We start from the raw sequence: 25474 nt of genomic DNA, 5'->3' as shown, positions 1-25474 counted from the left end.
CGTCATCCCCAGAATTTCGTCCGGTTTTAGCCACCGGTTGCTAGCTACCGTTTGGAATATCAGTGGTCGGCCTCCTCCAAGAAAAACCCACTACCACATCTTAACACAGCAATGATATATATGCACCCGTTTCATTTTTCATTTTTATTTATTTTTAGCATAACCAGGGGATATTTCTAGTGTCCAAGCTTCATGCATGAGCAGCTTCCAAGGTCATCCAGTCGTAATCAATGACAAGTGCGGTGCTCTCTTGAACGTATCCAAGGTGCAAAATACAAGGGGCCTTTGTGTTTAAGAATGTGGTACCCTATATAATTACCAATCAAGAATTAGGAACCGCTACCTTCAATTAATTTCCACACATCGAATAAATGCTGGTCTTAGCTGTCCAGCTGCTTAAAGCGACAGCCTCTCCAACAGCAGATTTTCCATTATATAACTATTCCAAGTCCCGCTATCTGGAATTTTAACTACCCGAGGGGCCAGCGCCATGGCGTGGATTCACATGACTCTCTCTCTCTCTCTCTCTCTCTCTCTATATATATATATATATATATATATATATGATAGAACATGGCGAAGAATAGAACTACAGAGCCACTTTACTTAGCTGTCATCATATTAATGACTTGGAAAAATAAAAAAGCTAAGACACTATCGTACAATTATTGAATAAATGTTTCCAATTTCATTGTATCTGGAGGACGAAAGAATTATTCCGCTGACAAAAACAGCAGTGATGGGCCAAGCTCTTGGCGAGATATTTCTTTACAAGGCATGAATTCAAGCAGAGCATCCTCTACATCGAAAACATTTACATTAATTCGTGGCTGAACCTTTCATATCATTCTGCAAATTTCTATACATTTCATCCAACGTCTCTTGTTGGTTCTGGACAAGGGCATCGACACATAAGATTCGGTTATTTTTGTAAGAAAGATTCGATACCTATATTATATAAATGATTACTCGAGCTGTACCTATTTTTCCCAATAAATCCATGACCATACCCACCTCTACGAAAGCATCTATCCCCAAAACTGCCATTGTAATTCAACCAATTGGAAAGAAGATCAGTCGTGTCTACATGCGCTATCATGCTGGGCATAAAAGAAAAACAAATGATGAAAACCATGAGACTGAAGAAGAAGAAGACTTTCATATGCGATCTTATGTTCCCCCCTCTCTCTATGATAATACACTAATTTAAGGATCCCCCCCCCCTGAATTGTAGATAATGTATATATTTCCTCCACTTGATGTACAGATAGAGTAATATCATCACAATCACACCATGCTTCTAACATCAGCAGAATCCAAATAATAATAATAATAATAAAAAATACCGCATATGCTTGAAAACAATCGTCTATTACAAAAAGGGCTATTAAACTAAAGGTTAATTTACAGCAATATAGACGCAAAAAAGAAAGAGTTAGTTATAAACTAGCTCTTATTCAAGGAGGAAACATCATACAGGTAATGGATTAGAGGTTCCCCTTACCAGTCCTCAGCGCCTTCCTTTTTTCCTGTCTTGAAAAGAACCAGTTTCCTTGCAGTCACACCAAGAACAACGCACATGGACAACAATTGCATTTTCAAAAGGCCTCGTGATGATTAAGTAGCAACCACTGTCAATGTCCCAATTTTAACTTAATTACCAGAACCTTAATTAAGGACAGCTCAGGCTTGCATTGTAAACAGGAAGCGCCTTAGGAGCTGAGATGCACTCTTCCATCATATGAGTAAGGAGCCAGTTCTAACGGCAACACTTGATTTTTCGACAGGAACAACAGCAATTGAAAGAACAACCCCGTGAGCAACATGAAAAGCAATGACACCAATGATAGGAAGCCGATTCTTGACTCACTGGGGCAGACGGTGACTCCAGATGCTGCTGCCGCTGCTCAATACCAGCTTTCACGGAACCATTTCTCATCCCATTTGCCAAACTGCAAAACCCCAAGAAATACAGGTCATGAGATTACAAAGTGTTATTATAAACCTTGTTTTATAATGTAGATGGAATGGCAATAGTTGTGAATCATATATGAACACAAGTGACGTAACTGGTATTAATCATGGCGGTTGGAAAAAATTAACAAGACAGAGTTTACTATTTTCTTGATTGTTATCAATTGACAGGGAGAGAGAGGATCATACACAGAATATTTATGACAACACCATCCTTTTCGGCCACAGTTCCAATAGTAGCAGAACGCCCAGCTACAATAAGAACACCTGCAGCTTGGCCACCTAAAGTAGCAGCTTGGCCGTTTACAGTAGCAGAGCGCCCAGCTACAACTAGAAAAGTAGCAAAATGGCCATGCATTTTTCTTCTTTCTTCTGCAACACAAAGGTATATTCCTCATTGACAAAGCATTAGGCTTGCGGAGTCTTAATTAATTAGGCACACACGCGAATATAATTGTAGAGTAAATCTAGACATCTTGTTTACATGCATGAAATACAAGCATGCCAAGTCCAGAGGCATTTCTGTCTGGACTGAATTCACACAACAAGTCGCAAACATACAAACATCCATGTATTCACTGTGTGCAACGTGAATGTAAACACAGATATGGTATGGACAAAGACTGGCGCCTTGCATGAATATGCATATTATGCATGAATAACGAGAGTCCACTAGTCTTTATGCACAATAGAAGTAATACGTAGTTGAGCGCGCATGAATTCTAGTATTTAAGTGTTTGCATATAGAGAATGGGAGCAGCTTACATTGGAAAAGAAAAGGACTCGATACTGTCTCCACTTTCATGTGAAAGGTTGGAAGTTCTAGGAGATTTCCAGGATACAGCTTGGTTTGGTTTATTTTCCTTATTTTGATTTTCTTCGGGATCCTTTATAGTATCATCTGATATTCCATTTGCTCCACCCTTCTGTTTGTAGGTTTCCAAGGCAGGATCTGAAGACTGATTATCAGTGGCCACCATTGCTTTTGGAGGGGGTGGGCTGAACATGACCAATTCACCTGACTGTTTAATATCTCCAGACAATCCCAGATCGCCCAACAATAAAACATGGTCTCTGGAGAAACTATTGTTTCCTACGTGAATGCTAAACAATGATTCATTGGAAGCAGCACTCCAATCCATTGGTGCTGGACCTTTATTTCTTTCAAAGATGGATGATGGAATCCTAAAAGGATCATATCCTCCTGGTCGTTCCATGACTTGGAGAGAAGGGGATTGTGTTGGTGACATGTTGTGCACCAGGGATTCACGAGTGGCATCAGAAACTGGGAATGTTAGCGTGTGATCTGAAGAGCCACACTCACTTTCTTTTGATTTGTGAGAATTTTCAATGGAAGTATCATTCTCATGATCTTCTGATGCTGGTTGAGTAATCTCGTGAGCTTTGTTGAGTGATTCAAAATCAGCGCATGCTCCAGGGTCAGCACTTTCTTTTGCGATCACATCAAACAGATCATACAATGATGAGCTAGAAGAACTCAGAGAAGAAGCAGAGGAAGGCGAGGAAGAGGAAGGACCTGACTTTACAAATGGCATGTGAAGATCCCCTTCTGTAGCAGTAAATTCCAGTTTTAACTCTCTTTGTTTACTACTAACACTTCCATCAATAAACTCAGGATTTGATTCTGAATTTTTACTGCCTTCGGTCCCATCAATTTTCTCTGGGCCTCTCTGAAGATTGTCACCACTTCCAACCCGAACACGAAGCTTTGGATATGTATCTTCATGATCACTGGTTCCGCTCCCATCACTAACCTCTGGATGTGATTCCGAATGCTTGCTGCTTCCGCTTCCATGTTCCAAGTCCATAACTGGAAAACATTAATCTGATCCAGCTTAGTTTTTAGTACTCTATTACTCCAGGAACCCTGCAGGATAAAGTTTTTTAGTATGAAAATGTGACAAAATTGTAGGTGAGATATGTTCAATGGATCTCAATCTCACAATTTACCACACATAAACAGCTAAAAGCTTGCTTGATGAAATGAAAACAATTTCTTTCAGAGACTAATACATGTGACTGTACAGGATACAATTAGCCGAGTAATATCAACAAATAACAATAAAAAAAATCGAAAGATTTAACGTGCTGTGATACTCAGTTTAAGAAATTAAGAACCCATATATAACAAAATAAAATCAAATTCAAGGGAGAGGGAGAGGGGATTGGATAATTAATACATAAACAAGTACGATTCAAGTTTAGATATGGTAAAGTGCACCTCTACTAGTCCACTGATTTACAAATGAATCTCTCTCTTCTTCCTCTCTTCTTTTTGTTTTAATAAAAAAATCTCTTTTCTTGCAATCTCCTTGACATGTTTGCTAATTCACAAACACTATGAAGCTAAACTGCCAACCACCAAATCTAACATCTTTAAAATTCGGATAATTTCCACACAGATTAAAAGCCATTCGTGTTCTGTTTGATGTTTTTTGTACCACAACTTCGATCATGACAACTCAAACGTTAAATAAAATTCTTTTCTATCTCATTTCCTTAATCCTCTTAAACGAAACAACATGCAAGAAGAAGCTCTTGGTTATTCAACAAAACAAGAATAAGAGCTTACTTTTACGAACCATCCGCAGCTAATTATTCATTAATTAATTTGCTTCTCTCTATATCTATACTAAAATCACCAAACAAAAACAAAGCGAAAAATCAAAGAAAAATCATTAGCAGTGATTTAAAGAATGTTCCTTACCTGAGATTTGATTTGAAAATGAACAGCCTAAATTGCTGTTGTTTTGAGAGATACATCCCCCTCTTCTTTTTCTTGAGGTTTTTAGGTAGGAAATTAAGGAAGCAAGAAAGCAGGAGAACGGGAATCATCTGATGACACAAGGCTGTGCTATAGTTCAGGGATTTCTAACTAACTATGGAAATCTTTCGCGCCATCTTTCCTCCTTTTTCCAGTTAATGAAAGGGTACTTGGAGTTTATTTTTGGGTTTTAATCTTGACTAACGGTAATGCGCCATGTCATCGAGTGAGGGACTGTCAGGTCATTTTATATTTATAGTTACTTGTGGCCCTCGTTATACAGGGAAGGAACGGGATTGATTGTTTGTCAAAAAGGAAGAAACTCTTGCCGGAAAAAAAAAATGGCAGAAGAAGAAGAAGAAGAAGAAGAAATGAAAGTGGAGGTAGTGAATCTCTAGATCGGATTTTGGATTTAGCCTTCTCCTCCTCCAGATCCAATTTTCCACTTTAGGTGGATGAAGTAATCACGGGTGCTTCTTTTATATAATTTGATGAAGTGGCGACTAAGAAAATTCCACTTGCTGTTGTTTGCTTTAAGCAAACCAGGTTTTTAAGAAAATGTCTCATCTCAATAGAGTAACAAAAAAAATTCATATTATTATCAGAACAACTGGATCGAAGGTTTCACTGTTTAAATTAGGTTAATATATTTTTTAGACTGTTTGATTGCAAGTTTCATAAATTTATATTTTAAAAATAGAAACATAAAATGTACTATATTTTAAATTTATTTTTTAATAAAATCTTATAGTTAAAAATTATTTTGAATGCTGAGAATTGAGTTTTAAATAGAATTTAATATATAAAAAATAATATAAAGATACTAACTTATTTAATTTGCTATACTTAATGTTAAAACCGATCTTCTAAAAACACTTATCTATTTTTTTCGAAAAACATTTGAATTAAATCTTATCTCGTATGAATTCAACTTTTTATAAATTAAATTTAAATTAAATATTAAATTCAATTATAGCATAATTAATTACAAACCGCTTAAGAAACTAAAGGTTGAGGTTGTTTCGCCTGGCTGTGGGCAACATATAAAATTCAGGCAGCGTGAGTGGCAAAAAACGGCGCAGGCACATTTGCTTCTCTTTCATGGTTACTGCAAGAAAACACTGTTCTCATCAGCTGGATGCCTGGATCTCCTTACAAAGAGAATATTCTTTTGCATTCTTTCTATCTCACCAGTTTCCACCCTGCAGCTTGGAAATTTAAACGATCTTTTCTTTTTAAATGGTACCAGTTCTCGTCTCTCCTTCCTGGGTTCATCTTTCATCATGCTAGTGTGTGTGTGGTGTGGGTGTATTCTTTCGTAGGCTTTCCTTTAATATCGATCAAAAACCTTGGAATGAAGTAGCGAGGTTTTGTCCTCTTATCTGTGTAATGTACAGTTTTTACACAAATTGATGTCGTGGTAATGTTAATCATTAGATGAGATTAGAAGCAAGAACTGTGGTGTAATTGATTCTTGCTCTTGTTTCTGTGGAGTTTTATTCTGGGTTTGAATAATTAAAGAAATTTGTTACTTTTCGCATAGAGTCAGAGATGGCTTGTGTCAATTCTGGATTTCTCTTACTGAAACACCCATGAGTAATCACGTTTGCCCACACACACACATCACCATCCACCTGAAATTTCAAGCTGCAGATTCATGTGCGTCAAAGTTTCAGTCTTTCGCTTTTTGATTATTCTTAGCTACCAGAAGGATTCGTTTTATCGCATTCATTATTAATTGAAGGATGTTACTTTCTTTCATGGGAACTGATGTGCATTTCAATTAATGAACTGATAGGGTTTATAATTATTATACGCCGCTTTACTTTTCAGGTCTGCGTTTAACCCGGAAATGTAAGAAGAACATGGATAACTATTGCTGAATCTTTTTTGACTAACTCAGATTTCATAGATTGGCGCATTAAAATCATCCAATGAGTGTTGGCCATAACCCTTCTACGAAATTTTGACTTGGAACCAAAAGAAGGAAAGTTGATGTCCAATGGAAGAATTCCAAGGTCTTCATGCACGAGCTGGTGTTCCTGAACCTGCTTCTTCTCATGGTAATGTAAGGCTTAATTTAGATGGGTATGGTAATCGTGGGTCTGGCTTTCCAGGCCTAAAGAAGAGAGGTCATGGTCATGGAAATCGCTCATGGATAAAGATTGATCAGGATGGGAACTCAAAGATTTTGGAGCTTGACAAGGCCACCATAATGAGACATTGTTCTCTGCCTTCCAGGGATCTGCGCCTTTTGGACCCTCTTTTTATTTATCCCTCTACAATCTTAGGTCGGGAGAAGGCTATTGTGGTCAGTCTTGAACAGATTAGATGTATAATCACAGCGGATGAGGTTATCCTGATGAATTCCCTGGATGGATGTGTTGTCCAGTACATGTCAGAATTCTGCAAACGTCTTCAGACAAATCGAGAACAAGCAGGTAAAGATATTTCTAATTTGGAACAGTTGTTTCTATGGCCTTGAAGCATTTGGTTGCTTTGTTGTAGGCAGATAGATGGAGTTTAAAACTTGAATTTCTTTTGATTAACTGGGCTTGAAGCTGTAGAGCTTCTTGCTTGCAACAGTAGTTTGCTCACTTCAATTTTTTTCAAACTGATTTCTGTTACTCACAATTATGACTATTTTTTACTTCTTGAAGTTTATAAAGTCATGCTGTACAAGCTGTATATAATTACTTTTGATTTGATCCAGAGGACTTGCCATTTGAATTCAGAGCTCTGGAATTGGCCTTGGATCTAACTTGCATGTCTCTTGATGCTCAGGTATGCTAACAATACGAGCCACTAGCTATTAAGGAAAGTGTTTCCATCTTTTTCTGAACATGTTGCCCACGCACACTCACAGACCAATTAAGTAAAGCCCTTAAACCTTTAGAAATCAATGATGTCATTGTGGAAAAGGAAGCCAGTCTTCCAATCAAAAGGTAATCTTGTAAAGATAATCCATGTCCAAGATTGTTTTCACTTCCCAAGATGACTTTCCACGTGGTATGGAATTGGCATTCTTAAATCAATGCCCTTTTTTAATATAAAATATTGTGGTTTTTTAAAGGTTGAGATGCTTGTGATGCAAGAATCGAACTTGATATTCCCTCTCCATATCAAACTTAATGATGCTAGAAAAATAGAAATGGCATGTGCTGCAGTCAGCCTTTTCTGGTTTGACACTTTTTACTTATACCATGAGACCTGAAGACAGTTTTTTATGGCTGGTCTGATGCTTTTTATCTTGTACTCTGAAAGAGGGGTAATTTCATGTACTCTGGTTAAAAAATTGTTTTTCTGTTACCATTCAATGAGTTTATTTAGCTGCAAGATAGGAGTTCATGACCTCCTGTCGATAATTTTGGGCATGCATTGTATTGACCAACCATGGTAGGTATTTGGTGCATACTATATCGTTTCATTGCATGATCAACTGATGCTGAGAAAGTTGAAATTCACAACATCTCGGAGGGCCTAATTGGATCCCTCTCTGTTATAACATTCACTAGAATAAATACATATAGCTTATGAAAGAAAGAAAAATGGTTTAGGAGAGTTGAATATGTAAACTGCCTCTCAATGCTTTTGCATGTATGGTTGTTACATGTCACTTGTTATTGGATGGTGGATTTGACCAAATGCAGTTCCAGAAACCATGTGGGTTAAGAGCGGGCAGCCATTTAACAATAGCTTTATGTGTGATGGAATTCTTGGGCTGCAATTCAGACTGGTCACTTTACGTAAATGTTCTAATGCTCAAGATCATTTTTTCAGAACACCTCTCTCCCTGGAATTCACTTTGGCAAACCAGTGGTAGTTAACGGGCCTTAGTGCACACAATAAAAGCAATAGATCAACTGGCAGTTTGAAATTTGAAAAATTGTGTGTAACTTCCTCACATTAAGGAGTTTTGGGTTGATAGGTAAAAGAACTGCAATTGGAGGTATATCCGGTATTGGATGAACTAGCAACATCTATTAATACTCATAATCTGGAACGTGTCCGTAGACTCAAGGGCCACCTCCTTGCATTGACTCAGCGAGTTCAGAGGGTAAATTTAATCTTCTTATTTTCCCCTTTTCTGTTGGTGATCTATTGTCTTCTTCCGCTTTCTTCCTCCATATGTTAGCTTAGAGATTGAAATTGTAGGTCCATGATGAGATGGAACATCTCATGGATGATGATGGTGACATGGCTGAGATGTATCTGACGGAGAAAAGACAGAGATCAGAAGCTTATGCTCTAGGTGATATGTATTTTCAAAATGATATCCCAGGTGAGGGCAGAGTGGTTTCAAAATCTGCACCTGTTTCGCCAGTAAGGTCAATTAGTGGAGCCCAGAAATTGCAGAGAGCATTTAGCAATATAAGTCCAAGTAAACATGGAAGCTTGATGAGTTCATCCAGTAATGGCGAGAATATTGACCAACTTGAAATGTTACTCGAAGCATACTTTGCTGCTATCGACAACAGTCTTAGCAAGTTGTTCTCGGTGTGTTCCTGCATAACACGTTTTTTAACTTATCTAGATTTATGTATGAGTTGCTGTGATTGGATAGTGCATGCTAATTGATATCCTACAAATGACCTGAGGTATAAGGCATGCATGACTAAAACCAACCAATATTTTGATTTTGACAATCCACGAATTAAATCAGGACGCCCCTCTTGGCAGCAAGCTGAAACACACAACCAGCCCAGGTTACTTAGAAATTTTATAGGTTCTAAAATGGAAACTATGGCGTCTTAATATTAAAAGGATGCTTGTATTTCAAAGTAGGTTTCTGCGTAGTGATGTGCAAGAATATTTACTGCATCATTATATTAATTGTTCTATAAACATTGCAGCTCAAAGAATACATAGATGACACGGAAGATCTGATCAACATTAAACTGGTAAGGGGTAATAATGACTTCTAATTTCTTACTGTGCCTTTCATTTCTGTTTTTGATCGAGGAAAAAAACATGAGATATAATTTTTGTCTCGTATATATACAGGGCAATGTCCAGAACCAATTGATTCAATTCGAGTTGCTTCTTACTGCTGCTACCTTTGTGACTACAATATTTGCTGTTGTGACAGGAATATTTGGGATGAACTTTGTAGCCTCAATTTTTGATTACCCGAATGCATTTAATTGGGTTCTGATTATAACTGGTCTTGCATGTGTATTCTTGTATTTGTGTTTCTTGTTTTATTTTAGATACAAGAAGGTCTTTCCATTATAAACTTTAGTTTATAGCACAAGCTGCTCCAGTGGAGACAAACACTTGATTTTTTTCATAGAAACCCATGATTCAATTTGATTTTCTTCTCACTCTCTGGGTCAATTTATGCTCTTCCAAGATGACAGGGGCTTGTTCTATGATGGTATGCATACATATATTGCATGAGGTTCTCTATTGAGGCGTGTAAATTCTTGCTTCAGTCCATAATTTTGGAGGTCCTCGTCAATGTGATACGAGGATCCAGTCTTCTGGAGCGGTTTGGCATCACATTTCTTATGAAGACAAATATCTGGCCTAGGGAAAGCACACCGTGCCTGGTCTGCAAGTTATACGTTTGATCCGAGGATCATCTCTGCTAATTTTGTAACTGGGATAGTGTATCAAGGGATTCAAGGCCTGTTTGCTTGTTAAAGTTCAGGCATAGCTCATGTACCCTGCGTCGAATGCAGGCTATTATATGACAAGAAGCTCTGGATAAAATTGTCCATTTCAACAGTACAGATATTCTCCTTTGAACTATAATGCTTTTAAAAAAACTAGCAGCGGAGGCCTTTTCTATTGCAACACCATAGGCTCTTCTTTCCTGGTAAACAAAGCAACCACCTTCCATTATTGGAAGGACATTTTCTGGGTGAATTTATAGGGTAATAAGCTATGGGTGGCATTGGAATTTCTGTGACTAAACTATTTTCCTCCTATTGGATCCGGACAATTTGAGGAGAGGATAGTGCATGTTTTAGAATAAAATTGTACATTTTTCTTCGCTAGTATAATAGTGATACTCAATCATCCCTGTTAGATACTTAGATCAACCATCAAGAACAGCATTTATTGAGAATTCAAGAGTACACTGTTCTCGTGTTCAGTCATCAGCTTTCCCTGATGTAGCAAATTGGCAGTGCACGCCATTGCCTTCACCAGTGAAGCTCGGGGCTTGCTGTATAGACGATGATTCTACTTCACCATGCAAGTCCATCTTAGGGCTTGTGCTATCCCACTCCAAGGCATGTAACCTCTTCTGGCTATTTTCAAGTGCAGCCTCGAGTTCCATGATCCGGACTACCAGCCTTGATTGAATTACCTCATGAAGACGCAAGCTGAGCTCCTTAGGTGATACGGCATAGTTTGCTGTATCAATGGGATCAGTAGAACTTCCACTTGCGTCATCGTCTGAATCGGATAAATCGTCAGGTTTCTTATGACCCATGTCTGGGCTTAGATCTCCCTCAACATCAAGCTCGAAGTTGGGGTCCATCTGCAGACAACAGCGCAAAACGAAGTGTGCATGTAATAAGGAACATGTTTAAATAGACTAGACATGCAACAGAAACTGAAACTTTGTTTAAACCAAGTACTGAATCATAACAGAAAAGGTATAGCTAGGTCTTGACTTCTTATCACTCACTTAAACTAGATCCATCGAGTCTAAAAAAATTACCTCAATTAAATCGAGCATTCTCTCTAAACTAGATGATTTCATGTTTAGCTCCAACCTCTCTAGTTCAGCTTCAAGCTCTGCCTCAATTTTACTCATTGCCTCGGAGTTCGCTGCCTTCTCATCATCTGGCTCTCTGCCATAAAATTTTATAGATTTATCCGATTCCTTTTTCGTGGAAACTTCACTTGATGCGCTGTTGCTTGGCTTTTCAGTGGTTCCCTGGAAGCTTGAACCCTCACTAAGTTCCTCGTTTAAATCCTGGACCAAGTTCTCATTCTGCTTCAACAATTCATTTAAGGAGTCCACTTCTCTTTTATTTGCGGCAACATGAGACATTATTCCAGCAGTTATCCCCAGGAAGAAAAGAAGCATTCTATCATAAGACCCTGCAGAAAGGAAAACCCGAAGCTCAAACAGAAGGAAAGTTAACTTCAAAGGAAGACATGCAGTCATATAATCAGCATTTGGACTCAGAAACCAAATTCAATGGAACCAAAAATGTCAGAAATGAAAATGTAAAGCAAGCTCATTGAGAACATGTGGAAAAGAACACAACCTTGTGAATAAAACAATCCACCAGTTACCCTTCTACTTGACCTGCTAAATCTCCTAGACTGTCCCATATCAAAATACTGCATCTGTTTTCTAGTAAGCATCAACGATCCATTTTCTTTCTCTAACGGCATCTCTTGTCCAAAATCATGGCTACCTCTGATTATCCATGGCTGTGCAATTTCTGTAGATGAAGATGGTAGTGAAGCATATTCATTTTCTTCAAACCCAATGTCTCCTCCATACAGTTCATGAGTGAGGATACTATCTGAAGAATCAAGGAATTTATTGATATACCCACTAGACCTATTCCCAAGTTGCCTGTCCGCTGTTAACCTTCGAAACGAACTCACTTCTCGTTTGATAGAATCAGGCAACAATTCACTAGATAAATAAAGAAAGTAACCCCTTCCATAAGGCCGATGACTCTGTAACTGTATTTCGCCTTTAGTAGCACTACTACTTGCAACCCCTATAAAATCTCTACCTAATGATTCATCAGTTGCTGAGTGCTTGCAGATACCTAGTCTGCAAAAGGGGCAAGTTTGCTCCCGTATTCGTTGCAGTAAATTCCAGGACTGGGATTGGCTGTGAAAATAATCCAAAGAAAAGGATTCAAATGAGCGTTCTCTTAACCTTGCTGAAGAATTCTTGAAGTAATTAGCTTTTACTGCATATCCCGCACCAGCAGCTACGGCCACTACCCATAAATCCATAACCAGCCTTCCTCTTAACAAAGAAATCAATCAACAATAGACTCCAAGAACGACAATCAAGTTAGGATCTAAAATTAAAGCCATTAAATAACAAATAGGCAGGGTTTATTAGAGAGCAAAAACCCAATGGAAGAAGAAACTGAACATACTTGTTTGAAAAACACAAGATCAAGGCATCAAAACAAAGGAAAACGAAGAGAAGCATTTTGATAAAGAGAGAGTCGTTCAATATTGCAGCTTTGGCCGCGGAAGAATGCAAACAAGATTTTGCCCCATGAAAAAGCCTTGAAAAGAACTTTTTGGCGCCATGTGGTTCGACTTCTAGAATTCCAAGCCACTTAAATTTTTATCACCCAGGAAAAAAAAATACACACGCAAATTGTTGATTGGTATCTTCTTGTTATCCAACTACTGACCAACAAAAAGAACGTGGCCTGGAATGTTCAATGCCCGTCGCAGAAAATGTTATGGGCAGGTCATATCACGCGCTGAAACAGCAAGTCCTTTTATTATATCATCTATCACCAACAAATGCTACCAATAATATGGCCTAATTAGGAATCCAGACAGTTCTTCGAGCAAAAAAAAAATGAAGGTCTATAAAACTTGAAGAAATATGGACTGGAATCAAATGAAGGCCAGGTGAACACTTTCAAGGTGAGACGGTAGGTTAAGCTTGCGACATCAAATATTTGACGAGTTGGGTGATACTGTCACCTCACCCCCTCCAAAAAAAAAAAAAAAAAAAAAAACCTGGTCCTAGTGTACAGCACATGGACACGGGCCACTAATTGGATTTGGATTACTTGATACAAATAAGGTTTTTATTTTATAAATAAATTGCTGAAATTGTAGGTATTTACCAGTCTTCATGCCCGTATCTAAGTGAATTTGTAAATCAGAGCAACTGCCTCTTGACATTTTTCAGTATTGTGATTTTTGTAATTTAATCGTTATTTCTTTTTCATTTTTTTTCAAAAAAGAAGAAGAAAGAAAATGAAAAACGAGCCAGGGAAGATGTTTTATTCAGACCTCTAAGTGGCTATTACATGATTATACAACACACAGCAAAAGGCCAGCGCTCTACAACAAAAAACTACAAATCCACAAACAATGCTCAAAGGATTTTCTTCATCAATGCAGGTCAAGATGCTAGGGTCATACTTGGGCAGCTGTCCACGGTGCAGACCGTGATGTCTCTGTAGCCCCGAGATATCTTGAAGGAGTCATAAACCTTCCCATCCCTGCTTTTCTTGTACTCAAACAACAGGTTAGAATGGTCAAATGCTGTAAGTTTTACAAATCCGTAATCGTGGTCTTTAAAGTAGCTCCAAGTAGTATTAATGGGGGTGAAATCTGCAAGGCTTGCTCCTCCTCCACCCGCAACAATATGTATTGTTCCATTAAAGGTGCCCTTATAGTAGGATTTCTCTTTGCTTGTGCAAATATTCTATGGCAATAAACAGGAAAAATAAATTAGATCCAATGGTAAGTGAGGTGTTGAATATATAAAATCCAGGTTGCACGTTCATTTGACAATACTTGACATACATAAACATCGAGTAAATTGGCAATTTTTACTAGAAATAAACTAACGTAGAGAGCCTGTTGTGCACTCACTTATTGCCCCTACTTAGGTTGCGGGCTTGGAGTGCCAGGCTTTAGCAATTTTAAATTGAATTGCCTTCACTTTCAGATTAATGCAGATAGAGCAAAGGGAAATAACTTGCTTAAGTGTCACAAGTGGAACTGTTTTGCATACCTGGTAAATGGGACATGTCCTTTCATAATTGTGAGCATGACCGTATATGGCTATATCAACCTTGTACTTCTGCCAAAGTTTTTGCAGGCTCTCCCTTCCCATAGGTTCCTCGAATGATCCTTCATCCGCGTAAAAGGTGGAAGAAGAATAACCTAGCACCCGATGAGCAAGGAAAATTAGCCAGGGTTGCCTTTGTCTATCAACAGAAGCAAGGCAGTGCTCAATAAATTTGTATTGCTCTGTTCCCTCCCTCCAATCATGTTCTGTATCAGCTATGCAAAATCTGAACATGCCATAATCAGTGGAATACCTGGTAGCAGGGATTCAGAGGATCAGCATATCCACTAAGAATTGCACCAGAAACTAGGAATCCATTAATGGCATGTTCTTCTAGGATAAGAAAAAATAACTGAAATGTCTAAGAAAATCCTCAGAATAACAGATTCCACCGAGGAAGAAACCAAAGAAGCCACAATTTATTTTTTCTTTTTTTTCTTTGTTTACCATTATAGAGGTTTGAACTAAATTACAAATGAGAAAAATCATAACACATTCGAGGTTAATTATATTAAAGTTTGTTCTGAAAAATTTCCCATACCAGAAATTAGCCCTGTTCTCAGCAGGGACATAGAACATTGTCTCAGCCAACACACCACATTCTCCTCCAGAATCCGAGTTTCCATAGAAGGATCCAGTTCCTGGCCAGTCACGCTCATGGTTACCGCTGAAATAATACAACGAAAATCACCATATAAGATGAAGAAGGTGAATAATACAAGCGGGAAAAAAAATTGAGACAAACCTTGCAACCATGTAAGGAACAGTTGATGCAATTGGCTCAACCTGTGCAGTAAACTGGTCCCACTGAGAAAGATACCCATTTGCATAGCATATATCGCCAATGTGGAAGACAATATCAATGTTTTTCAAGTCTTGAATAAGCTGCTTGGTAGTGTTAAGGGAGCCTCGCTGGTAATTGTTATATTCGTTGGAGCCATCAGCTTCATCCTGCAAAGTAAAAGGTACTTCAAAAGTGCACCAATGCTTGTGCAATGATTTGCTTACTATCTCTATTCATCCAAAAAAAAAAAAAAGCTTTACAATCCTTGAAACCGTGAAAGAATATATAGCTTTCTGACATACAGTGACGTTGACACAAGTATAAAGTTATTGAAGAAAGATATCTGTAATTTATGTCATTTAGACATAATAATGATGCATTTTTTTCTTAAAGGAGTGAGAAAAATATAAATTGGAAAATTAAAAAAAGAAAGTTATGTGTGTTGGGGCACCAAATCCAGAAATGTTATTTAAAAATTGCAACATCAGTGTGCATATCTTGCAAGTTACTAATGTTCCTGATGAGAATATCTGTTAAGGATGCGATTCTATATTTAGATGTGCATAATATTTGGGAGAAAATTTCAACCTTTCCCATGTCTCCAAAAATAACAACACGTTGTACAGAACTTTGACCCGGATATGGAGATGCTCTAAACTGGTACTCTTGACTCCAAACATATGTACCATTGAATAATTTATGCCCAAGCTTGTATGTATACCTGCATAATCAGTAAGGCAGTAGATCTTTAAAATAGTGCTAATCTTGTACAGATGATTAGTTTTGAGATGCTCATACTATTAGATGTGAGTGAGCTTCCTTTACTATCCTCTAAGTGCTCTATTGGAAACCATCACTTCAGCAAACAATTCTAAAAACCAAAAATATTTGCATATAACTAATGTAGCTCGTGCATGCATAATAAATGACATTAATCCATTCCTATCAACAGAGCTTGGCCATTTATTATTTCATGAGAAGTTAAAACACCAGAAATCAACATTGGTCCACAGAACATTGTAAGTTGCGATAAGGTATGACATACACAGCATTGGGCCATAACTCCTTCAGAAAACTTGTGTGTATAAATCCAGGATCACGCCACCCAACCGTCCTTGCTGGTGCACCTGACCATATACATCTGACAAGGTGAGTCATCTATCCATGGAAAAGAAGCAATCAAAACGTTTTTGAGAAAGCCAACCATATGGTAAACAATAAAAGATCTAGAGAACAACCAAGTTATAGGTGCAAGCTCAGATATTAGGATTAAACTAAATTGATAAATTTTTACCAATATGCTAACCAACTCAAAATAATGTAGCTAAATCTGTTGGAGTAGTTTTTTTTCTATTTTCCAGTGAAAAAAGAGACAGCATAGCATCTCTGACATGCCAATTCTAGCTGATGTACACTTCTTTGCATAGATAATCATAACCAAGATAGACAATGGGCTTTCATTCTAGGGTCACTTTCAGCCGGGTCTAAGTTCACAAGGTAAAAGAGCCACCCACCGCACAAGCTGTTACGATCAAAAGTCAGTGTCCCAGCCAGGGAATGTATATGATCACCATCTTTTCGACCCCATTCAACAAAGGGTTCTGCCTCATTGATCCCATATCCACTTGTCCATGTTACAGTCATCTGAGTTTGAAGTTCAGAACAAAGTTATAATGTCGAAGAAGAGTTAGCTTGACTACAATATAAAATATATTGTATAAACTGAGGCGACAAGGAAAAGATTCTTGATTTCTAACAAGCTTGCAACATTCATGAATAATTCATCAAAATATGTGATAAAAACACCCTTTGCTGTTTCAAGTTTTAATATATGCAACGAAGAACTTCAGATTCTCCTCTATGTATCACATGTGAACTTTTGGATAGAAAGGAAAGGAAAATTAGGCTTACTTCATTCCATATCTTTCCTTGTGCTAAGCGCGGGTAAACTGGTGCATTTGGATTGGTAAAAGCAACTTTATTTGATACTGCCATCAGCTTGGGCTATATGAAAGAACAGATAATTAGATCAAATTTGCAGCATGATTAACCATGGTGGAATGCAACCAACAACTGTACTCATCAAATAAATTTGAGATTATGGGATAACAGCGTAACTGTGAGAAAAAAAGTGCACACATTCAACCAAAATATTTTCCAAATAAATGATTGCATCCTTAAGGCCTGCCAGCTGATACTTCAAAATAGAAGGAAATGTGTAAGAATCAAACTCCTACATACAGCAGTGAGAGGCTAGCATACCAACAATCTCCCACACACACAAAGTAACATTAGTTAAGCTTGTGATACAATGATGGAAAGCGATTATATACTGTTCTTCCCTGCATGAGCTCCGCGGAACTGAATTAGGAAGGAAGTTTTACACAACAGAATTGAAATATGAAAAGAAGATTAGTTGGAAAATCAATCATTGGTGCCAATTACTTAATGTGGAATTATTTATTTATCACCTTACAAGTAAAGAGAGCATAGAAAGTCAGAAGCATACATTTGATAAACCTCCAGAAAAAAGCACAAAAGAGAAATCTGATCTCTGGTTAATTAACTGAAGCCTCAACGACCCCTTTCCTGTTTTTCTGTATCCTGGACTACTGTAGTTTGCATACTGATACTGCAAGATTAATCAAGTGTATTGGTATCCCTTATCACTTCAAGAAAGAGATACATTAAAGAGCAAAAGTCTCGCGGCAGGGAGGCCAGGATGAACCTTAATAGGTGCAGTACACAAAAATGGAGGAGCTAACTTCGAGCCATCATCAGGGGTGCAGGTGGAGGCACTGGAAATTGATAAAAAGTAAGCACTGTCAAATCGGTACATGATGTGTTGAATTCATTCAAACACTCACCAGAATATCAATGAAAGCAACCCAGATTTTGAAAATAGCAAAAATCAAGAAGCCGGGCCAGTTCCAAGATGCAAAAAATCCTCATACCTGAAATCAGCAGGAGAAAACACTCCTATCCAATCATCAATTGATGGGTTTGGAGAAGCATACTCCAATGTCACCCACTCAAAATTTCGCCCCTACAGCAGTGAAAGAAATTTTCAATCGCATAAAAAATTGTTTTCTCCATAGTGTTAGACCTCGGTCATCGCATCACTCAATTCAAAACCCAAATCCATATCAGTCACCAAAATATGTACATAACAAGGACCCAACTTGCAATAAAAAAAAGAAGCGTCGCTCATATATGGAAGCTGAATAAAAGAACCGGTGCTGCAAAAGCCTACCTTGAGTCCAAGAATTGAAGGAGAGGCCTTAACATAAGCATTTTCACTAAGATGAAGTTCTGTGTTTTGAACAACAATTCTTGAAAGAGGCTGCTCTCCATGTGAAGTTGTCACTTGTAGAAGAGTAGCGAGAACCAATAAAAATGCAAAGAATACAAGTCCTAATCCTCTCATCATCGGAACCCAATATCTGCCCATTCAAAGAAGAAAAAAAATCAATCCATAAAAAATGATAAGCTAACCTCTGAAACAACTCATGAAATGAGGTTATTTTTTAAACAATGACAGAAAGACTAACCCAGCAATACTGTGAATATATCAAGTAACGTAAGGACTGAACTATAATCAAGCAAAAGAAATGAAGTAAACAAATCACTAACCTGTAAAACAAGACCAATTTGCCGGTTAACGTATAGTAAAACATAAAAGAAAGAATAAAAGGGTCGCGGCTTTGATTGAATATGAATGGAGTAAGCAAGTAGGAGGAGGAGGAGGAGGAGGAGGTGGAGGGGTGGGATGGCAAATTATAGGAGTAGTAGGGTAAATATAAACAGGCTTGGAATCTTCTTTCGGAGATTCCAGTAACTTTGCGATAATGGTGGGCAGAAACTCAACCGTGTTGAGGCTACCTGGCCGGAGAACTATATCGCCGGGTGCATGAGACGGGGTGCGGACACCACACTTCACCGCTTTTCTGCCATCTATTTGTAGGTTCCCCCCCTCCCTTTATAATGCTATTCTATGCTTTTTTACCAAAAAATGAAAAAATGGCCACGCTTAAGTGAATTAGGCGCGCCTTTTTTCTCTTTATTATTTATATATATAAAAAAAGTTGGTTGGTAGTGCCTTTTATTCCGTTATTTTTTTTTTTTTGAAAAAAGCCATTTATTCTGTTATTAAAATGGGATAAAATCAAAAGTTATGCTTTGAAGTTGCATGAAGTTTTTCTTTTCGTTTTTTTTTTGTTTTTTTCGGGGGGAATCATTGCTTAGAAGCCAAGTATAAGTAGTATATTATTCTAAGACCATAATTCTGTCTCAGTGTTATGTGATTTTTATGATACAATGATATTTTATATTTATGATTTCGAGCAATTAACCTAAAAAATCATCAGGTTTAATAATAATATCTAAAAAGTATGTTAATAAAAAAAAATTTCAAATTTAATAATAATACCAAAAATTTTTTTCTAAAACCTATTTTTTTTATATTTAAATTTTTTTGGTCGCCCGGAATAGAACCCAGCATACACAATAGTAAGACACGTAAAAACTGATTTGGTCCAATTATTCATAGAAGAATAAAATTTGATTAGCAGTACTGATATCTTGGCTTAATTCTGCATTCTGAAACTTACGACCACTGCCGTGCAGTCCATAGTAATGAATTGGAATTCTATTGTTTTTTTAAATATTTTTTATTTAAAAATATATTAAGATAATTTTTTTTATTTTTTAAATAATATTTTTGAAATTAATATATTAAAATAATATAAAAATATTAGTTTAAAAAAAAATTCAAATGCTTTTAAAACATAAAAATAAACAAGGTTATGAGGAATCACATTCAATTGCAAAATGTATAGATGAGATCAATGGAGAATTGTAACACTTTTAATAATAATAAATAAAATAAAAACCTCACAAATGATTCCAAATCTTGCTTCTTTCTTTCACATTGAAACCTTCTTGACGAAAATACATAGGACAGGGAATGCATATTATCATGGTGTTTATCTGATATTTTACGTGTCAGCCAGGACATATTATCCATTTTAAACCTTTAACAAAATGGAACATAAGATCATGAATTGCAGCAAGCTAGGAGAATGCAGAATCTGGACATTTTCAAGAAGATTTTCCTGTCAATTACAGAGTGAATTGCTGCATTTGACCTTAAGAGCTCTAGGCCAGCTCTCGGAGATCTTTCATTTCCAATCTTCAAACAGAAATTAGCAGCCACAAGAGCAAGAGTCCTGGATAGCAATAGAAGATTAAAAACGAGAAAGTAATGGAGCACATGTAACTGGTATATGAGTAAAGAAAGGAGAGTAGCAAACAGAAAAGAAGTAAACTAGTATGAGCATCCCATTTATTTTTTGGGGGCGAGTGTCCCACAAGCTTGAAAAGATCAGAGCATTTTGCAGCTTAAACCCTATGCAAGGCTCCTTCTCTTTCTTTTTTACTTTCAAAAAAGTGATCGGTTGAAGACATGAATAGACTCAGTTGCTTAATTTTTAATAATCAAATAATAAGGCCTGTGAAGTTGTATCTCACCCAAATCTGCTGGCAGCACATTTAGAACGCAAAAATAAAAGAAAAAGAAAAAAGAAAATCTGTGCAGGCAACAATTCGAGATTCCAGACATATATTCAATAAATAAATAACGGATAGACCAGTTTGATGACCTCTTCTTTCTTTATTTGTTCCTTTTTATCCCTTTCCCTGGCTAATCTGACGTTCTCTAGCTAGGTGCCATGATTTATTTCCAAGATATAATTGCGGGAACAGGAAAAGGTATTTTGTAAAGCAAACAGTAGCAAAAAAATCCAAAGCATGAGAAGACTTTTTGTGCTCAAGCTCATCGGAATAAAAAGTAAAGCTTGACAAAAGGCACTATACCTCCAAAGCTGAGCTTGTGTAGAATTTTTGACTCCCGTGTCCCGCTCCACGCATTGCCTAATCAATCAAAGGCACGCATCAGCACACGGACTCGTACAGAAAGAGAACATGAAGAACAGCTCACCTATCCTACTGGATTAGACTTCATGGTTGAACAGAAAAAGGGCACAGTGTGAACTTTGAACTAACCTTGGCCAAAACAACTGGTTGAGGTGTTCTTTCCATTCTCACAAACGCAAGCAAATGACTGATCAAAACCTGTAAATCCACACAAGCCCCCACTGGTTTCGCAATCCTTGCATACATTAGAATAGTATGAATCATTATATTGAAGAGAAATCCCAAATTTCCATTTCATCGGATCCCCCTCACTTCCCCCAAAACTGTATACTGACGTATAGGAAGAGCATTGGAGCTTTGGAAGATCCAACGTGTAGCCTGCTAGTTGAATAGGTGACTCGTAAACACAACAAGTTGAAGGTGGCGCATTCTGTGGCAACCCTATGCCTGTCACTCCCTTGCAAGAATATAGTCCTCTACATACACGGGAGCGCGACCCCATAGCACACAAATCTTCAGCTGGATCAAATAAAGGAGAATTGGTAGAGCATCCAAGCAAAACAAATATATTTTCCCCTGTTAAAGTGAAAGGACTAGCTCGATCCAGGCTAAAGCTTCCTGAGTTCTGCATTGAACTACAAGTAGACATGAAGGGATCTCTGATAATTAAGATGCCACTTGAGTAATCGATTTCTGAGACATTGTAAATGCCGGTCCCGGTAGAGAACTCTAGTGTGCCAGCGTTGCATCTTACATATCTAGCAAAGTCCGGGTGCCCACATCCAAATCCGGAGCCGAAGGGGTACTTCACTGGTATCGTGCCACAAGTGTCATGACATGTGCCATTTATTGGGATAGGATTCACAGCAGCAGAGATGGTGAGATGGATGGGGAGGGAAAGAAGAATGTAGGTGACGATCCATGCATTTGAGATGGATGGCATTGGTGAGAGTTTGGGAGAATTAATAATCAATAAGTTTAAAATACGGAGCAAACTTCACTAGAGAATATTGAAGTTATGTTTTTAAGGAGGGCTGGGTGTTCTTTTCGGTGGAGCTGATCAATTTCGAACTCCTTTTGCTTCCTAAAAAGCAAACCATACACATGTGGGTTCTAGCTGTAAAGCAACGTACATCCTAGTAGAAGACCCATCAAACAGTAAGGAAGAGAAACAAGCTTGTTAATGTGAACAGGATTACCAGTAACTATCAAGTAGTGCAGGTGGAAGTGTAACATGTTTTTTTTAAAGAAAAACGATATTTTACAGCCCATTCAAACAGCGATATGATTTCCAATTTACAAGAATCACTATAGTTTCACACTGGATATCAAGAATTCGAATATCTATTTCAATACAAAATGATACATACTAAAACACAGAGACAGGTTTAAAGCCACTAAAACGAAATGTCATCCTAAAAGGCTGGCAAGGTTTACCTTGCTTTCTTAGCTATCTATCGAACTCTGGAATGGACAAGGGAGAAAAAAAAAACAAACAAACAAACTCCCTACAAGTGATTGCTTCAGCTGATTCATCCATCAATAGTGAATCTAGATCCTGTCTGAAGATATGGCCAAGTAAAACGCCCTCTCCAGCAAGACACAATAAGGAAGTTATGATGCAATTGATTGAAATAAGCACTGCACTAGCCTCGCCACAGGAGACAGTCCTTTACAGAATCCTGTATCATGACTAGAAGCCAAAGGGAACTCAGAATTATCTGGAAGCTAGTCCATTCACGTCATCCGAATAAAAGAATACAAATTTCATTTCCCTAAAGATCCTTCAAATCACCTTCATTTGATTTTAATGAAATTTAAGCAAATAGCAATCCTTGCAGTGTGAGCAGATTTTTCAGCAAGATGCTTCTGCATTCACCATACAGTTGAACCAACCCGATTTTCAGAAGCATTCCTATAGCCCACAGTCACACATCTTGGCAACATTCGTACATTCAAACCAGCCCAATTTCAGAACTACTCTTATTCCCCAAAGGTCATGCATCCCTTCCAGTTTAAATGTTTATACAGCCTATACTCTGCCAAAAATCATATGCCAAGGGAATAAAGTACTGAGTGACTCTTGTGTTCATTGGAACGAGCTTAAAGATTGAAAGTAGGTGCTTCAAATTTGAACTCGAAACATTGTGGTAAAACCTGTGAGCAAAAGCTCAAGCAGATAACTACCATGGAACATCCTTGAAACTCATGCATTTAGACCCACCCAATTCTTAAAAGCAACAAGTGCTTCCATTTTTCGGAAGTTCCTCTTTCTCAACTTTGATACTTTCAGCTTCTTATGGCTCTCCATGAACGCTTGCTTGTACCTCCATTTATCCACAAAAATCTTCATCTCCTGAGATTTTTCTACGACTTGCATCACTGCATCAAAGAAACCTCCTTTCACCATAGCATATAGGAATGCATCAACCAAACTTTGATCAAATTTAATACCCCTCTCTTTATCCGGTGAGACCTTTCGCTTAACCTCATTCCAGAGCATCAAAACACCGAAATATTTCTCTGCAGTCACATACCCATTAATTAGGGACAAATATGTTTGGTCATTTGGTTCAAACTGTAGGAAAGTCATTCTTCTGAAAGTCCTCTTTGCATCCTCTAACCGCCCAGCTTTACAAAAAGCATGAATAATTGAATTCCAGTCATGAGTTTTCACTTCAACTCGAGGGTCCTCAACGATTTCGTCTAAAAAAGCAGCCATTAGTTCAGGACGCTGTTTTTCCATTAAACCTGTCATAATTGTCAAATAACTTCCTTTCAATTCAGCTACTCCCTCTCTCATGTCCCTAAACAAAGTAAAAGCTGACTGGAAATCTTGGCTTGTCATTGATGCTTCAATTAGTGCATCATAGCTCCCCTCGTCTAATTGAAGCCCTTTGTTGCTAATATCCATGACCAGCTGTGTTGCTTCAGCTGTTCTATACTCTTTGCAATATGCCTTCAAGATTGGCAGAAAGACCCCAAGTCCCACAGAACCACCTTGAGCATCCATTTCATCAACAATACTGTGCGCCTTATCTGATAATCTAAGATTAACACAGGCACTAATAATACCAAACCCAGTTGATTTATCCGCAGCAATAGTTGCTGACTCCAACTTCTGAGCTTCAATGATCAAGTTTGCTAAACCCTTGATACCTCCATCTTTCATAAATCCTTTAACCACCTGACAATAAGTTTCCTCGCTAAAATTCAAATCTAGTCCATCTTGTTCCCTCAAACTACGTAGAATAGTTTCCGAAACAGCCTCAAAACTCCCTGACTTTACATACCCCCTAATCAAATAACTAAAAAATAAACTTTTATTCGAAAAACCAAAGCCACTCATTAAACCGTTTAACTCGATTATCTTATCTTTAAACCCCTTCAGTGCATACAAATAAGCAAGAAACCCAAAACTCAATTCATCAGGCTTAATACCCAGCACGGACATAGTTTCAATAACCTTTTCAGCTTCACTAACAGACTCAAGTTCGCAACAACACCCTTCTAGAGCCACATTACAGGCATCCATATCAGGTTTCATAAAATCCAATTTCTCATCAATAGCAATTCTACAACTTTCTTCAAAAACTTTCAAAAAGGCAATAACTTTATCATTTTTTCTACTAATTTCAATGAGAAAATCACCCCACAGTCGAAAAGGCATAAAAAACCTGTTCTTAAACATACATTTGATTAAAGCAAAAGCAGGAGCAGCAGTATTGGCACGTACCATTGAACCAAGAAACAGTTGTACCGTTTCAAAATCTAAACTTTTTGGGTTCTTCTCAATAACATAAACAATAGAAGCAAATGCCCTTTTGAGATTGATGGTGTCATTGAGAGAGGAAAGGTGTGTGATGAGTGAGTTAGTGAGAGACTTGGACGGGAAAGCTGAGTTTGAGGTTAATGACTTGAAAGACGCCCATGCCTCATTAGTGTTGTTAGTGATGAGGGACTTGTGAAGGGTGGATTCTAGATTGGTTACGTGATCTTGTGTTAAGATTTTCGGGGTTTGTCTGTTGGTGGTGGTGGGGGGGTTTGTGGTTGACGGTGGAGTCTTTTTAAGGGCAAAGATGGTGGGTTGCAAGAAAGAGTATAAAGTTGGGGTTTCGGGTGTGGTGCTGAAGGATCGGCGTCGAAGCAAAGGGAACACTCTTCTCCACATACTTTGATCACTGCGAATGTGTGACTTCTGTGTGTCGCCGCAGTTTTTGTTAAATGGATGGTAGTA

General features: G+C 37.8%; 6 protein-coding genes across 10 annotated transcripts; 1 reads left to right on the top strand and 5 right to left on the bottom strand.

The window, feature by feature from the left end:
• Positions 1–1221: 1221 nt before the first annotated feature.
• Positions 1222–5177, bottom strand: LOC118062391 (uncharacterized). Its single transcript, XM_035076118.2, has 3 exons — positions 4703–5177; positions 2740–3862; positions 1222–1952 (listed from the first exon to the last, which is right to left on the bottom strand). Exons 2-3 carry the CDS (start codon positions 3801–3803, stop codon positions 1760–1762), a joined length of 1257 nt encoding a protein of 418 aa, XP_034932009.1. The 5' UTR covers positions 3804–3862; positions 4703–5177; the 3' UTR covers positions 1222–1759.
• Positions 5178–5751: 574 nt separating this feature from the next.
• Positions 5752–10083, top strand: LOC118062390 (magnesium transporter MRS2-5). Of its 2 annotated transcripts, none has more exons than XM_035076116.2 (7): positions 5752–6001; positions 6593–7200; positions 7473–7543; positions 8688–8816; positions 8915–9256; positions 9613–9660; positions 9764–10083. In XM_035076116.2, exons 2-7 carry the CDS (start codon positions 6762–6764, stop codon positions 9992–9994), a joined length of 1260 nt encoding a protein of 419 aa, XP_034932007.1. In that variant the 5' UTR covers positions 5752–6001; positions 6593–6761; the 3' UTR covers positions 9995–10083. The 2 variants fall into 2 exon arrangements, with proteins under 2 accessions (XP_034932007.1, XP_034932008.1); XM_035076117.2 differs by lacking the exon at positions 5752–6001 and adding an exon at positions 6040–6418.
• Positions 10084–10728: 645 nt separating this feature from the next.
• On the bottom strand, positions 10729–13001 carry LOC118062388 (uncharacterized). Of its 2 annotated transcripts, none has more exons than XM_073411006.1 (4): positions 12850–13001; positions 11989–12711; positions 11433–11818; positions 10729–11249 (listed from the first exon to the last, which is right to left on the bottom strand). In XM_073411006.1, the coding sequence occupies exons 2-4, from the start codon at positions 12698–12700 to the stop codon at positions 10857–10859; spliced, it is 1491 nt and encodes a 496-aa protein (XP_073267107.1). In that variant the 5' UTR covers positions 12701–12711; positions 12850–13001; the 3' UTR covers positions 10729–10856. The 2 variants fall into 2 exon arrangements, with proteins under 2 accessions (XP_073267107.1, XP_073267106.1); XM_073411005.1 differs by having other exon boundaries at positions 11989–12707; positions 12850–12970.
• Positions 13002–13697: 696 nt separating this feature from the next.
• On the bottom strand, positions 13698–19321 carry LOC118062383 (probable inactive purple acid phosphatase 1). 2 transcript variants are annotated; one of them, XM_035076107.2, is made up of 13 exons: positions 18937–19321; positions 18557–18746; positions 18258–18349; positions 18032–18101; positions 17813–17935; positions 17215–17307; positions 16818–16947; positions 16349–16430; positions 15892–16024; positions 15265–15470; positions 15061–15186; positions 14463–14772; positions 13698–14150 (listed from the first exon to the last, which is right to left on the bottom strand). In XM_035076107.2, the coding sequence occupies exons 1-13, from the start codon at positions 18978–18980 to the stop codon at positions 13845–13847; spliced, it is 1905 nt and encodes a 634-aa protein (XP_034931998.1). In that variant the 5' UTR covers positions 18981–19321; the 3' UTR covers positions 13698–13844. The 2 variants fall into 2 exon arrangements, with proteins under 2 accessions (XP_034931998.1, XP_073267105.1); XM_073411004.1 differs by lacking the exon at positions 18937–19321 and adding an exon at positions 18855–18873.
• An 834-nt stretch (positions 19322–20155) lies between these two features.
• Positions 20156–25111, bottom strand: LOC118062398 (uncharacterized). 2 transcript variants are annotated; one of them, XM_073411007.1, is made up of 4 exons: positions 24974–25111; positions 21367–22321; positions 21178–21234; positions 20156–20531 (listed from the first exon to the last, which is right to left on the bottom strand). In XM_073411007.1, the coding sequence occupies exons 2-4, from the start codon at positions 22178–22180 to the stop codon at positions 20497–20499; spliced, it is 906 nt and encodes a 301-aa protein (XP_073267108.1). In that variant the 5' UTR covers positions 22181–22321; positions 24974–25111; the 3' UTR covers positions 20156–20496. The 2 variants fall into 2 exon arrangements, with proteins under 2 accessions (XP_073267108.1, XP_034932018.1); XM_035076127.2 differs by having other exon boundaries at positions 21367–22373; positions 24974–25105.
• LOC118062382 (pentatricopeptide repeat-containing protein At1g69290) lies at positions 22533–25448 on the bottom strand. Its single transcript, XM_035076106.2, has one exon. It carries the CDS (start codon positions 25406–25408, stop codon positions 23444–23446), a length of 1965 nt encoding a protein of 654 aa, XP_034931997.1. The 5' UTR covers positions 25409–25448; the 3' UTR covers positions 22533–23443.
• Positions 25449–25474: the final 26 nt, after the last annotated feature.

The sequence above is a fragment of the Populus alba genome, chromosome 8 (genome assembly GCF_005239225.2).
Source record: "Populus alba chromosome 8, ASM523922v2, whole genome shotgun sequence".
Taxonomy (NCBI): domain Eukaryota; kingdom Viridiplantae; phylum Streptophyta; class Magnoliopsida; order Malpighiales; family Salicaceae; genus Populus; species Populus alba.
This window is presented reverse-complemented; position numbering and strand designations above follow the sequence as displayed.